The 15,226-nt window shown below is 42.9% G+C and overlaps 2 protein-coding genes across 2 annotated transcripts in view; both read left to right on the top strand.

The window, feature by feature from the left end:
- The first annotated feature begins 238 nt into the window (after positions 1-238).
- HMOX2 (heme oxygenase 2) lies at positions 239-14,541 on the top strand. Its single transcript, XM_072417348.1, has 6 exons — positions 239-364; positions 3,481-3,594; positions 6,798-6,915; positions 8,120-8,611; positions 9,301-9,421; positions 11,369-14,541. Exons 2-6 carry the CDS (start codon positions 3,503-3,505, stop codon positions 11,494-11,496), a joined length of 951 nt encoding a protein of 316 aa, XP_072273449.1. The 5' UTR covers positions 239-364; positions 3,481-3,502; the 3' UTR covers positions 11,497-14,541.
- LOC140335007 (cyclin-dependent kinase-like 4) overlaps positions 9,303-15,226 on the top strand; it is a 20,104-nt gene continuing 14,180 nt past the window's right edge. The window contains exon 1 of the mRNA XM_072417346.1: positions 9,303-9,421. The gene's annotated coding sequence lies outside the window, so the exon portion shown is untranslated. The remainder of the gene's footprint in view (positions 9,422-15,226) is intronic.

The raw sequence follows: 15,226 nt of genomic DNA, 5'->3' as shown, positions 1-15,226 counted from the left end.
CTAGTTAGAAGCAGGGCCTTATTTCCCTAAATTTAGGTCTAAATTGCCCCCCAAAACAATTAATAATAATAATAATAATAATAATAATTAGTATGAGTTATCTGTGTGCTAGCATGACAACATACCCCGCCCTTTACGTTCCCGCCCTGCACGTGACACATATTGTGATGGGCAGATCAGCGCACCAAATAAAGCTTAAAAAAAAAAAAGCACCGTGACAGCTGTCATAACTCCGCCTCCTCGCGGCTCCCTGTTGCTATGGAAGCGAGTGTTTCCGGTGTGCGGCCTATTCCTGCGTCACCCAGCAGTTAATTCCAGAGCTAAGGACAGCGAGAAGGCGGATAGCAGGCACAGGGAGTGTCCGGTGAGGAGAGGGAGCGGTACTGCTCTCTTTAGTGATATCATATTTGTATGTGTGAGAAAATTTCTGTCTACTAATACAACTACCAGAATTCAAGGGTAGCTAGAGTGCATGCATAGCTGAGGGACCACAACTCCCAGCATACCAGAAGAGATAAGGGACTACAGCTCCCAGCGCGCCCAGGCTGCTGCGGGACTACAACTCCCATTAAAGACAGCTGAAAGACCCCAACATGCCTGAGCATCTGTAGGACCCCAACCCTCATCCTATTCATGTAGTTTAAAGACTACAACCCCCCAGCATGCCTGTGCCGCTATAATCCTTAGCATTCCAGAGCAGGAGTAGAACCACAACCCCCAGCATCCACAACACAAGGTATTGAAATTCACAGCATGCCTGGTGGCCAAGGGACTACAACCCCCAGTATGCCTGCATGGCTAAGGGGCCAAAAGTCCCAGCATGCATGCATGCCTTGACATCTTAAAGAGGAGCTAAACTGAAAACAGCTAAAAATAAAATACACTTCATCCAGGACTGTCCTGCGTTGTTCCAGAGCTGGCGCTTGGAGTGCTACCATCTTTTTCTTTTCTTTCTGTCCTTCATCTTATGTCACCCGACCCAGGCGCGTTATCCGGTGACGTAGGATGGAAAAAAAAACTTGCCGATCTCACTGCACATGCATGAGATCGGCAACTTTTTTTCTTTGCATGAAAAGGCCCCTTCTGCGCATGCTCAAGTTGCTCCCGTATGCCCAAAAGGAGCACCCAAGAGCCTCCCGGGATGTCTGACATAAGTATCGCCTAGGTCAGGGGTCAGTGGCCACTAGGCCGTTTATGGGGTGGGCAGAAGTACACTAGGCTGGACTCGGAGTCCTTCCCTAATGGCTCCGCCCACCACCAGGTAATGCCCCCTGAAGGTAAATCCCTCACCTTTGTATGCATTGTGGAGGAGAGGGATTTACCTTCAGGGAGCGTTCCCTATTTGCCGCAGCAGCGGAATATCAACGCTGCCCACGGTAAATTGGGAAGCAACAGCAAGGAGGCGGGAGTTTGCAGACCCCTGGCCTAGGCGGTCGAGAATTAGGGGGGGCGGTTGTCTAGCCTTTTATGAAGAGTGAAATTTCTGAATTTAGGTACGCTTTAAGGACCACAACACCCAGCTGCCATGGGACCATAACCCCTAGGATACCAGGTAATTTAAGATCCCCCTGCCCTCAGCATGTCCATGTGGACAAAAGGGAAAAGATTTTGAAAAGGGACAACACCACCTAGCATGCTGTGATACGAATGTGACATGGTTGGACCATGGAGTGAATGTGTTTAAATAAAATGGCTGATCGAGATATAAAAGGTCGATTAAATAGGAAGCAAATGAGCACTAGCCGGAGTCGGCTCACAGCCAAATGGTAAATGCGATCACACTCGAAACTCACAAGCCGGGATGGTTAGTGTTCATCAGATAAGCACAAGGTACGAAGCAGAAGGGGGAGAACAAAACCTCAGCGACGGAGTACAGCTCAAATCCTGTCAACAAGTGAATAATAATATTGTGTGTAACAAGGTGATGGCTAAGGTACCACAACCCCCAGCATGCCCTGCCAGATTTGTACACATTGTCAGGTATTCCTGATGATCTGCCGTAATAAATCACACCCTACCCGGCTGTTTTGTGCAAGACTCGATAGGGTTGGAACCTGTTGGGTTCTTATCGCTGCCTGGGGGTCTCCGCTGTCACTAAGACAAAAAGTGATGAGAAATCCACATTTCCCCTCCCCAAAACAGGAAGTAAAAGAAAATCTAATAAGGTAAAAATGAAGAGAGAAGGGGTCTCCTTTACTGTTACCTGTTGTGTCTCCAAGACAGAAAGTGAAATTCAATCTTTCAAAGGCAAACAAACCCTACAGAGTTTGTTTGGGGACACCCAGACAAATACAGAATCCGAAATGTTACCTAGGATCAGAGAGGAAATTTTCCCATGGGGGCATCCGGTCCAAGAAGAGTTTTTCTTCTTACTACCCGTCACATCTCTGTGGGTTTAACTCCTGGTACCCGGCAAGTGTCCAACACTTGCAGGTGTGTTGAATAGTTGCACCCGCACCCCATTTGCACTCTGTGGTTCCTTCCAGCTCATACACCTTGTAGCCATGTGTAACCCTCTGATTATGTGCAGATATAGAAATATTAGTAATAACACCTGTGATCTGCATACATGTTTTTTGTACATTATTAATAAACAGGTTTTTTATAGCACCAACATAATATGCAGTGCAGTACACTAAATAGGGGTTGCAAATGACAGGCGGATACAGACGATGAATAAGAACAAGGAGAGGACCCTGCCCCAAAGAGCTTACAATCTAAGAGGTGGGGGAAGTATCACACAATAGGAGGCGATATGGAATGGTGGGAAGTAGTGAGGATTAGGAGACAGAAGTCGGGTAGGTGAGGTTGAAGCGTTGGATTTTGAGTTCTCTTTTTAATAGGCAGAAAATAGAAGCAAACCAAATAGGACATTTGCCTCTGATTGCTCAATGTCAGCCTGTCCTGCAGAACATTTATTAACAATACACGTACACTCGTCCTCCATAACTACCTCTGCTCCCGTTTCATGTTTCTCTTTGATCTCGGCTTCTAGGGCGACTGTTCACTTAGTGTAATTAAGTCTCTGTTTTATTTTCTGGCTCAGACAAACAAACCAGTGGCAATACGATCTGACAGCCGCTCGTGTATCAGTAGGTGCGTTCAGCTGTTGGTCTTCTGCTTATGTGACAAAACCCGAGACACATCCAGAACGTTGTGGGTGAAAGGGAAAGAGCGATATAGAGCAATCATCTGCAGTACAGACACACAGGTATCCTGGTCACAGGCTTTGTCATTCTATAGAGGAAAGTGAGGACAGAGGATTAGGTGGAGGGGGCCGGGGTTGTTAGCAGCTGAGGTAGAAGGGGCAGGGAAAGCCAGGCATGCTTGCTCTTTTCTTAATTAGTAACAGAAGGCCGTACTGGATCACATTACTCCTGTGTTGTTTTATTGCTCACTTGTCCTATTAGTTCCAGCAGAAATCTCTGCCTTTGTTCAGCACCCAGCGCTGGCTTCATATTTATTTTTTATATCACACAGAACAGACTGAAGATTGAAGATTATGGCTCCAGACAAGCAGGAGGATGAGCAGCAGGGAGAGAACGTTCCTTATGGAGCAGCTGCAGGAGAAGAGGAAGAAGAGCGAGGTGTTAGGTAAGAAGTTCTATCCTGTGATGTCGGTCTTTTATTTACTTGTCTGGATTGTTAATCTATTAAGCATTGTCATATGGGAAGATTGCAAACAGAGCATGGTGCAGAGATTCTTTATTACTTTGCTTCTAAAAACATGCGGTTAGGTAATTGGCTTCCCCCCAAAATTGACCTTAGACTTTAATAATAATAAATGACTTCGGTAAGGACATTAGATTGTAAACTCCTTTGAGGTACAGTTAATGACATGGTCTTAAATGGACTTTGTATAGCGCTGCATAACATGTCGGTGCTATATAAATACTGGATAATAATAAAAATAATTGCTTGCAGCTATTATACGACACTATGGCTCTGACATGCTGCACCAAATAGTTATCTGGACTACTTATGGATGTATATTGTGTCAGTCCTAAATACAAGATGTTTGTACAAATAAAAAACATAATACGCTTGACTTAATAAAGCTTAACAAGGCTGGAGAGGGTACACTTTTATCAATGGAGCTGGTTGATCCAGCAAACCTGGACTGGATCTGGTCCAGGTTTCAAAACTCTTTCTTTCAATTTGATGAAATCCATTCCAGGTTTGTTGGATCCAGTGTATCCAGCCTTGGTGAGCTTTATTGAATCAGGCCCAAGTGTTTCAGCTTTTTTTTTTTTTTACAAAAATTAATTTTTTAAATTTACTCCTAAAGTATTGAGTTCTCTTTTACAAAGAAGATGAAAATGAGGACACATACATGGTCTCATGAAAATATATGTTCCCAGATTTGTGTTTAGTTCCATTTTATTGTTTTGGTATTGTTCAGTTACTAATTTCACTCCTGACAGAATATTACAAGGATATTGGGTTTGGCTTTACATCAATATTTTCTCTGCTTATTGCAGTTACATGGAGTCCAGTGCTTTATTGATATTTTATTCTCTGATTTTTGTACACAAATATGGGTTCCAGACACTCCATCAATACTTTATTCTCTGATTACTGCAAGCAGCATTGTATTCCGCAGCATCACCTCAGAATGAGTTGTTGGCCAGCATTTGTTCTGAATGAGGACTTTGATCTTGTTGTTTGATCTTGGTAAGATAGTTGAGGGTATCTGGTAGGAGCAGGCTAGAGCTTGTCCTGACAGTTTTGTGCACTGATTTGCTTTTCACCACCAGTTTGTTTTTAAAGCAAAACCCCTTTTTTCAAACTTGTCCTCTAAAACCCTCACTACTTCCCTCAATTAAATATCCCCCCCTATGGTGTGATACTTCCCCCACCTACTAGATTGTAAGCTCCTCGGGGCAGGGTCCTCTCCTCCTCCTGGGTCACTGTCTGTATCTGTCTGTCATTTGCAACCCCTATTTAATGTACGGCGCTGCGTAATATGTTGGTGATATATAAATCCTGTTTAATGATAATAATGGTCACTGTCAATGTAATTCCAAACCTCCATTAATCTGTAATCTCAAACGCCCATTATGCTGTTTTTAGAAGATAAATGATTTGTAAGCTTTAAAAAAAGCAATAGATTTTTGCTTTCAGAAATATTTCTATTGTCAGACGCTGAAATCTTATACTGTTCAAGGGCTATGTAAAAAAAAAACAAACCTGGAAGATGTGTGACAAGTCGTAGGAGTATAAATCTGAGATGGGGAAATCTGAGATGGGGAAAAAAACTTTTTTTTTTTTTAAAACGTTCTTTATTTAAGACTTTTAAACGGGATACAAAAAATTAGGGGATGGGAAACATGGACAGCTTAAGTTTGCAATAAAACAAAATAAAATAAACACATCAACATAACATCCGTAAAAGAATATTCCACAGAAGGTAGTGCAAGCTTGGTACAACAATATAAGAAGGGAAATAACTTTTTATGTTTTTTTTCTGGATCTTTGAATATACACATGAACAATATCAATGTAACAAGAAACTTATCAAGATTTTTTGTTGTTATTAAACTATATTTATATAGCGCCAACATATTACGCAGCGCTGTACATTAAATAGGGGTTGTAAATAAGACAGATACAGACAGTGACACAGGAGGAGGAGGAGAGGTCCCTGCCCCGAAGACCTTACAATCTAAGGGAGACATCTAATGTTCAAAACCAAAGAGCCCTCCCCAGAGCAGCCGGTGGCCTGGACTAGGAGCCATGATCTAAACCAGGCAGCGTGCCTTTCTCCGTCAGATATGTGTATTACGTATGCACTGCCTTTACTGGTCCCGCCAGCTTAGAGGAGCCTGGGAGTGATGCCCAAGTCACTGGCTAATCTCTGCTATGTACAAAACATTGGAGGGGTGAGATGATGAGGCTGATGTTTTTTTTTAAAGTTTATTGTTATTTTTGAATGTTTTTAAAGAGTTTTTTTTATACCTAGTCATACCTGCTTATTGATGCTGTTTATTAAAACCCAAGTCCCCCAACCCCAACAAATTCTGTACACATACCTGTTTTCTATGCCGCCAAGGGTTCTCTTCCTCCAGCACTGGGCAGGTCTTGAAGATTGCAGAGAATGGCAGCACATAATATGCCACTATTCAAGGCAATATGCGTCTCCAGTTGATTTAGAGTGGATTGATTATAAGATATAGGGGATGGGTCTGGGTGTCATTTAACCCAAAAGAGGAACACCATTGGATGGCAGAAAGGCACCAGACAAGAGAATCCCATTCCACATTTCTTTTCTTCTTACTGTAAAAAAGCCTCTTTCAAAGTGGAGCTTAAACCATCACTTCATCATTTCCAAGTGAAAAACTTTGCACCAGGATTGCTATATGGAGTATTATTACACAGAGTATTTATATAGCTCTGACATAGTACACAGTGCTGTACAAAGTCTAAATTCATGTTACGGGGTATCCTTCAATGGGGCTCACTATCCCAAAAAGTCCCTACTATACTCCTATGTCTTTAATACAGTTTAAGGACCATTTTGGGGGTGAAGCCAATAAACCTATCTGCATAATTTTGGAATATGGGAAGAAACCGGCATACCCAGAGGAAACCCACACAAACACGGGAAGATCCTGGAAACTTAATGCAGTGTCCTGGCCGAGATTCCAACCTGGGACCCAGCGCTGCAAAGGCCGGAGTGTTAACCTCTGTGATACTGTGCTGCACACCAAGGAAAACATATTGCAATACATAGTATAACAGTGTAGTGTGCTCTATTACTTTATTTGATTTGAACCATTTTTGTTTCTCTCACTCAGACCCTCAGACCTGTCAGAGCTCCTCAAAGAGGGGACAAAGGAATCTCATGAAAAGGCTGAAAATACCAAATTTGTGAAAGATTTCCTGAAAGGGAGGATCAAGAGGGAACTATTTAAGGTAGGTGTTTACAGTGTGTCGGTGTTCATTTTTCTGTTACATTTCTACAAAGCAATCCCTTTCCTATACCTTGTGTTTTCAGTTCAGTTATACTTATAAAAGACTACAGTGTATTTTTTATACAGTGAGAAGATAAACATAACCTTTATTGCCCTACAAGTTCTATGCATGCTTACACATGCAATCCAAGCTCTCATTCCTGAACACTGCATGTGACGGTCTGCGTGCTATAGTCACATGATCAGGTCCAGTATTGTAATAAAACAGAAATTGCTAGGAAAAGGGACAAGCCAATAATATATTTTTGAGAGTGTTCTGTACACAAACATTACACAGAGCCCTTTTGGTCATCTTACTTCCAGGGAAGCAAATTATTTTATTCTTAGAATACTTTCCCGAAAAAAGAAAAAAACATTGCAAGTGTCCTACTACACTGAATGGCAGCGATCTACAGAAAAGCCCTACAAAGAACTTCCCTGTGTGGCCATCACCTCACCACTATACACTCTTTGCAGATCATATATGCCATTTGTGGCATTTGCCTACTGAAAATATGCTGCGCTCGCTTTATTTATTCCAGTGGCTAAAGCTTTACAGCTGTGGATGGCTGGGCTCTGCCATGAGTACGAACCAAGCATATGAATCTATGGGGAAATAGCACCATGAATTGTGAGGGACCCACTATTCTGTAAAGGCTCCAGCATTGGACAAGACAACACGGTATAATACAAGGGGAGGGGGCTGAAACCAGGTATTAGGTGAGGTGGTAACTGGTAGGTTCCAAGTTTTCAACGCTCTTGATTTAGAACCCACATGTGAATGTGAGCATTATCTGGTGCTTTTATTTTACCCTTTTGAATTTTCTTTTTAATGTCTGTTGTTGGGACCTGGCAGTAGCTAGATTTGCAAATAGCTGTTGCACAATATTTCAAAGGCCTGCACGGCATAGGGTGATCTGCCGGTTTGCCACAGGTGTGTGCAAACAATGCTTCCCAGCCACTGCCATTCACTTGCTGGTGGCACGGAGGCCTACCACAGGTCTGTAATCAAATAAAAATCAAAAGGTTACCTTGAATTGTTATCTTGCATCATAAAAATAATTATACTCTTGTCAAAACTGTTTTAGATTTCTCTTACCTATGTTCTCTTCTGCTAAACGATTTTGAAAAACAAAGACAATAAAAGATGTTTCTCTTATAAACAGCTGGCCACCGCTGCCCTGTACTATACATACTCTGCTCTGGAGGAGGAACTAGACCGGAATAAGGACCACCCAGCCATTACTCCGCTGTATTTCCCGCAGGAGCTGCACAGGGCTGAGGCTCTTAAAAAAGATGTTCTTTATTTCTTTGGAGAGAATTGGGAAGATGACATCCAGTGCTCAGAAGCCACCAAAGCCTATGTTGAGCGAATCCACCACCTGGGTCAGCACCGTCCAGAGCTGCTGGTGGCTCATGCATACACCCGCTACATGGGGGATCTGTCAGGAGGCCAGATTTTGAAGAAAGTGGCTCAGAGAGCTCTGCATCTCCCCAGCAGTGGGGAAGGGGTCCAGTTCTACATGTTCGATAATGTCACCAATGCCCAACAGTTCAAACAGCTGTACAGGGCCCGACTGAACACCCTGGACCTGGACAGTGAGGCCAAGGAGGGCATTGTGGAGGAGGCTAATCGGGCCTTCCGCTTTAATATGGAGGTTAGTGTCGTACATCTGGCACTCTCACCTTTGAGGCCTTGAACCCACTTTTAGGATTCATGGTAAAAATCCACAATGTGTTGCAATGTTCTGCCCGGAATTGTGGGACGAAGTCTTGGCGGGTGGCAGCCCCTGTATCGTGACCCAACTTTTCAGTAACCACCTCAAAACAGTTGGGTGGTTACCAAAAAGTGCTGGATGGTGCGCCCAGCTAAAAGGGGCCAGGGAGAACACTGCTATAGGTTTCTTTAAGCCAATCCTTCCCAGCCTGAGGTCTTTGAAACCCCAGGGTTCCTCCAGAGGTTGCTAAAGTTTTTTTTAGAGCTGTAGCAGATTGAACCCCCATCTGTTGATGCCTTGATCTGTTGAAAGCCAGGTGCATAGACCATGGCCAACAGGTGGCATTGTGACCACCCTTGCCGGAAATGGTAATTTAATACTATTTAGTGACAGGTTGCATTATGTTCTTATAGTATTCACCTGTAAGCCATAAGATCTCTGCACACAGTCTGCAAGCCCATAGATATGAGAGTTTGCACTCTTGCTGATTACCCACTGGGCTTGTCTCCATCTCAGGTTTGCCTTCTTCTTATATTGGAAATTTGTGTTTGTAGGAAAAAGTTTTAATAACCCCCCCCCCCCCCCCCCCCTCCTTACACACACACTTTCCTATTCTTTCCAATCTACAGGTGTTTGATGAGCTGGACAAAATAGGAGCTACAATTCCTGACGAGCCCCAGGGTGATGGCCTCCCGTTGCATGATGGGAAGGGAGATGTCCGCAAGTGCCCCTATTACGCTGCTAAACAAGGTGAGCTTTGTTGTAATGTTTACTATGAAGTGCACCCCTAAGTATCACTTAATGACCAAGCAGCTTATCAAGGCAACATTTCTGGTCTGAACAGGGTCTCTATCAGGCAAACAGTAAAGCTACGTACACACGTCAGATTTTTATCGCCCGATAATCGGCATCGGCCAATTATCGGGCGAAAATCTGCCGTGTGTACAGTCTGTGTCGTCCATCGTCCGGACGACCGACCTGCCGGATCCACGGACGATGGACGACAGCCGATCGTAATGAAAGGGAAGGGGAGAGCGCGCAGCAGGGTGCCGCTCCGTCGCTCTCCCCCTCCCCTCTCCATAGAGCATGAACGGTGCTGTATGTACAGCATCGTTCATGCATCGTGCACTCCCTTGTCGTTGGAAAGGATCGTGAAAGATCCTTTCCAACGACAAAAATTGGCAGTGTGTACGCAGCTTTACATTTGAGTTTATTGGCCTATCAACCTTAGATAGCCAAGGTGAGACAACATTCCAAGCCTGCACAGGTTCCCATGTTGTCAGAGAAAACAGTAACAGTTTTCTAGGAGATAGCTGAGAGGTAAAAAAAAAAATAAAATTACATATCTTTATTCTTATAAGCAAATGTATTCACAGTGTAGGGCTACAAGAATTGACCCCTCGTGAGATTTCTGTCTTGCTGAGGCATTTTGATAAGTATATTGTCTTCTTTATGCCTGACATAATCCCTGCAGTCTCGCACTCCACTTATTGGTACACCCATTGAAAAGACAAATGGAAGCTGCTCCATATTAAGGTGTATTAGTACAATGGCCACCAGAGGGCTAGGGAGCAATACCAATAAATTCTTTTGATACAAATACTTCTAAAAACAACAAATATGCATGTAATGCATGGCTGGTTCTACACAGACAGTTTTAAAAACTCATGTAAATGTTCCTACCAAGTTTATATGTGTTTTTTTTTCTTCTTCTTTTACAAGTGTTTTTAAGTTATAAAAGTTTTACTTTTAACCCTTTCGGGCAGCGAGTACAGGGGTACATAAAACCCCTTAAGCATTCCCTGAAAGGGTTTCAAATATGTGTAAAAATAAGCTGAAGCTCGGCTTTCCTGATTGCTCCTGCAGCCCTAGCGGAATTGTAATATATGTTCTTGAATACAGAACACATGTCACAGCTCCTCTAGGGAAGGGGGAGCAATTAAGAAAACGAAGCTCTCCGCATAGCAGAGCTCTGCTGATTGCTCCGCACCGTGATTGGCTGAGGAAAGGGAAATCCTGATGACGCTTGAGCTGTCATCAGGGTTTTCCTTTTCTCAGCCAATCAGCACTAGACTTGAATGGGGAGACTTGTTCCTGGAGCACTAGAGATAAATGGGGAGACTTGTCCTCATTTACCCTCCAGTGCCCAAGGATACCTCACTGTCAAATTCCTGCTGTCAGATTCCAAAGTCCTGCTTAAAATGCTTATAAAAGCCCCCATTGTTTTCAATAGAAGTTTTCATAAAAAGCCTAAAAAAGCCTCTGTTTAATTCAATCGTAGTGTTTTCAAGCATTTTCCCGCGTTTACCCGCGTTTAAATTTTTAAAATGTTGCAAGGAACGTTCTCTATACCACTCAAAAACGTGCCTCAAGGAAACGTCCTGATGTAGATCATCCCATTGAAATGCATGGGAATTTCTAACATGGTCTTTTAAAGCCTCAGGTTAAACGCTGGGGAAAACTTTTCCTATTTTTGTTGATTGTCATAATCATAAAGAAATTGCATTCACACCTTGCCTGACCTTTACTGACTAGGCAACATCTGAATTTCACCGACTAAACAGGTCCCACAGTTATTTACTTCACCTTTTTAGATCTGGAAAGTAACCCTTCATATAGGAATGTTTTTACCCTGCTTAGTGCTATTTTATTGCCTTGCAGTTTACACCTATGTCTCTCTCTTTCTCTCTCCTGTAGCAGCCACTGGAGCTGCAGGCTGTCCATACCATGCTGCGCTGGCCCTTGCAAGTCGCCCTGAAATCAAAGCCGTTTTAGCTGCCATTGCTGCCGCCATCGCTGCCACTATTGCTTGGTACTTAATGTGACACCACTGGAGTGTTCGCTAATATGGGCTTCTAACAAAACTGGGACGTTGCATTTGTTCGGCAACAGAGGTGTCTGGTCAACATGGATGCGGTGTGGACAGTTGTCCAGCCCTATGCCTAACATTCCCATAATCCTCTAACTTTCCTAAGGATCGTACATCCAGCAGAGCTGGGCAAGGCCTCATATCCTGTCCTCCATTTCATCAAGCACGCAGAGCTGTTACCAGTCCTATGTTCTGCTTATTTCCTAGACTGCCATAACAAAACTGCTACAGCCAAAGGGCTCTTATTATGAAAGTACAAATATCCCTTTCATGCCATAAAGGGAGAATATTGCTAACAATTCAAGTATTTTAGTCTAACAATGACAACAAAGCACACAGGACTACCAAAGTTGGCATTTCAGGTATTGCTGGTGGCTTGAATTACTCTGGATCTAATATTTTCCATGATTCATAAGCAAGAGATCTCTGCCTGGAGTCCCTAGTTAACTCCTTGCCCCTAGACTTCATGCACTTCTGGTGGGCAGAATGCAGCAGGGTAATTGAACCCCCCTGCCTAAATAAGTTGCTGCAGATGGATGGAGCTGGGAACTGATGCTGAGATCTCTGGAATTCCCAAAGGATAAGAAACACCAATAAATGGGAATGGATTTATGCTTTAATGAAACTGTCAAAAGAACAGTAATTAATGGGTATTTATAACAGTTCTGCAGGTGTAAGTAAAATGTGAATTTGGGTTATTGTTCTCTAGGAAAAAAAGAAACCCCACTGCTTAAAAAATTTCTTTCACAAGATGGAAATTCATCCTTTCTGCCCTCCTGACCTAAAGTAGCACGCTCTCCTCTAGCCCAGATGTATACTTAACTGAATCTCATGACTGTGCCCCCTCAATGTTGTCATCCTCTGGGAGGGGGGCGAGACTCACCAGTTTTTCCTCCTAGACTTAAGGGAGAATATCTTGAGTGTCTTACTTCGAGCATAGTCCCCAAGTCTATGTGGGATTGCCAATGCTGAGAATTGCAACTGTAGAATGACAATGATGCAGTGGGTTTGGGCAGCTCAGTGGCCAGGTGCTTAGCACACACACTTTTCACAGGGCTTGGTACTATCTGCATAAAGTTTGCATGTTATGCCCATGTTAAAGCATGGGCATAACAGCGGGACTTAAAGCAGGACATTAGCTTGTGAGCTCATCTGAGGGTTAGTTACTTATATGCCTATCGACTCTGTGAACCATTTCATAATATATCAGCACTATATAAATATGTACCAAATAAGTATACATCTGGGCAAAGAGGAGTGTTTTTTTTATATTGGGGAAGGTGCAGAAAGTATGTGTTCTGTCTAGAGGAATGCACCTTCCTATAAATAGGCACCCCAATCTCCTTTACTTTTAGATAGACTAAAGCTGTGTAGCATCTGAGCACTTATATTAAACCTAACTCTTTTATTTGAATATCTATGGCAGTATTTCCGCTATCTAGCACTTCATATCCGCTCACCTTAACTAATGTAAGAACCATACTTCTAGCATGAAGTTTAAAGGACAGTCCACAAAACTGAGGTTTTTAGTTCTTCTTTAGGATCCTCTCTTTCTGCAACTCCTCATACTCACCAAGCGACACAGTCACAGTCTGATCACAAGGAAAACTAAGGAAATGCTTCCTCCTGCTTGCACCAGACTGATGACAGCATCTCCGCTTAGGCCAAGTCACTGCCTGGAGTTCAGTGACTGCTTTTTATTCATAAAACTTGGAACTTTTTTTAAATGACATTTTTGCTGTATATTGTGACATATCAGGGAGTCAACAATTCTGCACAAACAGTCTCTTCTGTATCTCAGGGACTCAGGTGAGATCTCTTTGCTATATTAACGGTTCTGCACAGTGGCTTTGCTCATTATAAAGGCCTCACACTATCTTTCTAAATTCTTACCTATTACTTCCTTCTGGAAAATACAACAGTAGGAACTGAGACACACAAAAGTGGGCAGGAACACCTCAAATTTGTACTGTTGATATTTTCTAGATAGATATATATGAATCCAGGAATTGACTACACCTAAAGTATCCCTGATGGGTAGAATGGTCTGAGAGCTCTGAGCTGCTTTTTATAGAACAGCCTATCTGTGCAGTTTTGAGCCTGGAGAACCCGCTTTAGAACCCTCTGGCTGCATTGCAGTGCACTGACATACCTGCCTTTGGCCACTTAGTGTTTTATTCATGTTTTAAGAGGATGCAGCCATATAGAAATGATATATGCAATTATTCCAAAGACAATTAATATATTTGATACTAAGGTATTTAGGCTTGGTTTTGCTATGGGAGGGTTTGGGCTGTCCCCCCATAGGGAGCACATTACCCTCTCTGCTACCAAGCCAAGCCATTCCATTCTAGAGTTCTTGCACTACAGAGTCAAAATGGCCACCAGTCAGTCCTAATATCAGCAGGTGGAACCTTGACTAATAGCCGTCCATAGAGTCGGAGGCATTCGTAAAAACTGAAACCAGGGACCCCTCCCTTTCCCTAGCAAAACCCCGGGTGAGCTTCTCTAAAACTTAAGTTGCACTCACTCTAAAATTGGTGGCATCTGTCCAGAACTGCACTTGAAAAATCTCCAGACTTTTGTGCTGCACAGGTCCTTTTGGCGATGGTCCCATGACTCCAGTACGCTCCCATCACGGCTGTGATGTTATCACTATTGGTTAGTACTGTCGCATGACACAGAAACTGGCAATTTCCATCCATGCTGGGCTTAGTTGACTTAGGTAAGAGGAAGAGCAGAGTTTGCCGGAACTTCAGCAACCAGCTGCACCAGTTTAAGATATAATATTGCTGCCTATGATTTAATTGTTTATCATTGTGTTTAATACCTTAACTATGCTTTGCACTTTAAATTGGGGGATGAAGGAGAGGCAGCCCTGCTCATACATTGGAATAAATGTAATATGGTAAATTGCTGGAACATGCCTTCTTGATATGGTGAAGTTTTGCTGACAGGTCCACTTTAAGGCTTAAATCCTAATAAAACAGTAATGTATGTATCTACTCTTTAATTCATTGGGGAATTTTGCAACTTGTATATGGTACTAATGGATCTAACCCACCGTTATCAGAGTACTGCCATGCCACTGATATGATCGTCATCCTTCTCCGTTCAGCATTTTACTGAGAAGAAACCAACATGCTGGCATTATTATTAGGGGCTGAGAGATAGAGCACATCAATGTCGGTCAAATCAGAAGACATTTAGTCACCTGCAACCGTACCCTGAGGTTCCAATGGTTGCTCAGCCTTTGTTCCTTATTCGCAAGAGCATCCATGTAAGGGTAAATGCCGGAGTACTGGCAGCATCTAAAACTATAAGAAATTATGGACAACTAGCGAAAGATGGAAAGTGGCATGAAAAAAAAAGTACACTTACCCAATATAACAATTCCTACTACAAACATGCCTTCCATCCATGTGACCCAGGTGAATGGACAACATTCTTCCAGTTCTACTGTTTAGAGGAGTTTCCCATTTTTGCTAGCCATTTCTTTCCCCATAGTCAAGACTTGACTGTAAGAGCTAATCTTTCACATACAGCTCTACAGAAAGGTATAACTTAAACTGATATAGAGGAATTGATTCCAGAACCCCCTGCTGGAGTAGACATTTATCGGATAGCCTGGAAGTACCCTTAGAAGCTGGGTTCCATGTACAGTCATGAGAAAAAGAATGTACACA

This window comes from Pyxicephalus adspersus, chromosome 7 (genome assembly GCF_032062135.1).
Source record: "Pyxicephalus adspersus chromosome 7, UCB_Pads_2.0, whole genome shotgun sequence".
Classification (NCBI taxonomy): domain Eukaryota; kingdom Metazoa; phylum Chordata; class Amphibia; order Anura; family Pyxicephalidae; genus Pyxicephalus; species Pyxicephalus adspersus.
This window is presented reverse-complemented; position numbering and strand designations above follow the sequence as displayed.

Bases quoted from the DNA above. Each gene is read 5' to 3' on its own strand.
- HMOX2 (XM_072417348.1), top strand. From the start codon at position 3,503: ATGGCTCCAGACAAGCAGGAGGATGAGCAGCAGGGAGAGAACGTTCCT. The intron at 3,595-6,797 runs GTAAGAAGTTCT...TCTCTCACTCAG, and splicing joins GAAGAAGAGCGAGGTGTTAG to ACCCTCAGACCTGTCAGAGC. The intron at 6,916-8,119 runs GTAGGTGTTTAC...TCTTATAAACAG, and splicing joins TCAAGAGGGAACTATTTAAG to CTGGCCACCGCTGCCCTGTA.